Source organism: Genypterus blacodes, unplaced genomic scaffold (genome assembly GCF_046128005.1).
Source record: "Genypterus blacodes isolate CSIRO-AG114 ecotype Tasmania unplaced genomic scaffold, CSIRO-AGI_Gbla_v1 ptg000306l_1, whole genome shotgun sequence".
NCBI lineage: Eukaryota > Metazoa > Chordata > Actinopteri > Ophidiiformes > Ophidiidae > Genypterus > Genypterus blacodes.
In genome coordinates this window covers 27,501-30,000 of record NW_027467096.1, presented here as the reverse complement: position 1 = coordinate 30,000, position 2,500 = coordinate 27,501, and the positions used below count along the sequence as shown (strand labels likewise).

At 49.9% G+C, this 2,500-nt stretch overlaps 1 protein-coding gene across 1 annotated transcript in view; it reads left to right on the top strand.

Moving 5' to 3' along the window:
• Positions 1-2,500, top strand: part of LOC142988260 (uncharacterized) — a 17,600-nt gene that overhangs the window by 1,650 nt on the left and 13,450 nt on the right. Inside the window, exons 3-4 of the mRNA XM_076137377.1 lie at positions 1-49; positions 2,079-2,148. The exon at positions 1-49 is cut by the window's left edge and continues 112 nt beyond it. Of these exons, the coding sequence (XP_075993492.1) occupies positions 1-49; positions 2,079-2,148 (119 nt within the window). The remainder of the gene's footprint in view (positions 50-2,078; positions 2,149-2,500) is intronic.

Below are 2,500 nucleotides of genomic sequence, written 5' to 3'. Positions count from 1 at the left end.
GACACAACCAGAAGGGCGTGGAGGAGGCCATCGATAACCTCAAGACCGGGTAAGGACAGCAGGAGGAGGAGGAGGAGGAGGGTGAAGGCCAGCAGGACACAGGAAGGATCCTCTCTTTTATATTTAGTTTAGTTTTATTCTTTATCTTATCAGGTTTAGGAGATAAACAAACATAAACTTGTTCCTAAAGCTGATGAAGTAAAACTAAACTGTGAGCAGATAAGGAGGAAGAGTTTGATGCATAAATCAAATGTGACCACTGAAGTCCTGCAAAGGTGGAATGAGGAGATGGATAAATAAACTACAACAGATGCTTTGCATATTTTCCGCTCGTCTGCTTCTCAGTGACGTCGTGCTTGATGGATTCCGGCGAGTTCCGACTTCCTGTGTCGTTCCATCAAGTCTGTCAGGCTGCAGGTTTCATGTTGTGTGTCTCTGTCAGCGATTACATGGTGCCATGTTCACACACACACACACACACACACACACACACACACACACGGTGCCGGCTGTGTCGCGGACACAGGAGTCTGCTTTAATAATAGATGCTGGCAGCGCCGCAGTGCAGGGGAACGTCTCCACGTCTCCACGTCCTCATGTCTCACTGTCTCACTGTCTCACTGTCTCACTGTCTCCACATCTTTGTGTCTCAGCGTCTCTTTGTGTCTCCTGTCACTCAGCTGTGTCTCGTCTCTGCCTAAACGTTTGTTGTCAATGCAAAGCACTTCATGAAAAATATACAGGAGCTCACATGAGGATTCAACAGCTTAGAGTCCACACACACACACACACACACACACACACACACACACACACACACACACACACACACACGTTAAAATTACCATGATCTCTCTCTCTCTCTCTCTCTTTTTTCTCTCTCCCCCTCTGTCTCTCTCCCTCCCTCCCTCTCTCCCACTCTCTCACTCTCTCTCTCCCCCTCTCTGTCTCTCTCCCTCCCTCCCTAACTCTCTCTCACTCTCTCTCACTCTCTCTCTCCCCCTCTCTGTCTCTCTCTCTCTCTCTCTCTCACTCTCTCTCTCCCCCTCTCTGTCTCTCTCTCTCTCTCTCACTCTCTCTCTGTCTCTCTCCCTCCCTCTCTCTCACTCTCTCTCCCCCCCTCTCTCCCTCTCTCTCTCACTCTCTCTCGCTCTCTCTCTCTCTATCTCTCCGCCTCTCTCTGTCTCTCTCTCTCTCTCTCTCGTCCCGTCTCGTTGTTATTGACATGTGAAGAATTACTTTGCGCTGCCAAATCGAAGATGACTCTTCTCATTTCATCAGGCTGCCATCATCACTCCTCTGTCTCTGTCTCGTTCTGCCTCCCTCCCTCCCTCTCTCATGTTTCTCTCCATCCTTCTCTCCCTTGTCGCCTTCCTCCCCTCTTCCTCCTCTCTCATTAACGCCTCGCTCTCGGCTCGTCAGCTCGGGCTCTCCTGCTTTGCGTCTCCTCCTCCTCCTCCTCCACCTTCCTCTCGTTATACCTCCCCAGTTTTCTCTCCGTTTCCTCTTAATCACCTCCTCCTCCTCCATCGCCCATCAATCTTCCATCCTTCAGCACATTTCTTCTCCATAGACTTAAACGTGTCAAAGAACGTGAAGTGGAGCTGGAAAACGTTTCTGCACTGGAAGTTCATCGTCTCAACTTCAGAGCTCATGACTCTCAATTATAAGCAACAACAATCAATATAGAGACGTGACACCAGAGCGTCTGACAGAGCGTCTGACAGAGCGTCTGATTCAACTTTGTTTGCCCGTCAACATAGATCTTACAAACTCTCCTCTTTATTGTGGAGGGCAGATCTTCTCTCTTTGTGCTTTAGAGGGAAGAACCACATGGATCCATAAGGGTCCATTAAAGACCTACAGACCTGAAGAGAAGAAGAGCATCCACACACTGACACACACACAGAGTTCAGATGTGAATGACCTTGTGAGCGAAGCCGTCTCAAGCTCGTTACGTCTCTGCGCTGCTTTATCCATCGCTCACGTTGCTCCACTCAGACTTCCTGTCTCTGTCATTCAGCTCCAGGTCAGTGATTCCATTGCTCCGTTGTCATTTTCCTCCTCCTTCCCCGCAGGAAACTGGATGCCTTCATCTACGACGCAGCGGTGCTGAACTACATGGCCAGGAAAGACGAAGGCTGCAAGGTAATTCATCTCTCCCCGGGTCCCTGCGGCGGTTCTATACCTCTACAACGAGGTCTTTAATGTGGCGTATCTGTCCCTGCGGGCTGAGCAACTGCAGCACGAGCACAACAAGCCCTGTTTACGTTTCCCTCGCCGCCGCTCGCTGGTTATGTTGTAATTTTGGGGCAGTGTTGATTTATTTATAAGTTTGTGCTGTGGGTGTGAGGACGCGGGCCGCAGATCCTTTTGTAATCAGGTCTGAGCTCCCAGCAGCCTCGTACAGAGACGCTGCAGCAGTAATTATCACAGCCGATCAGGATCTATATTCATTCCTCCACGGAAACATACTGCGGCTCAAGTATTGACTTCCCAC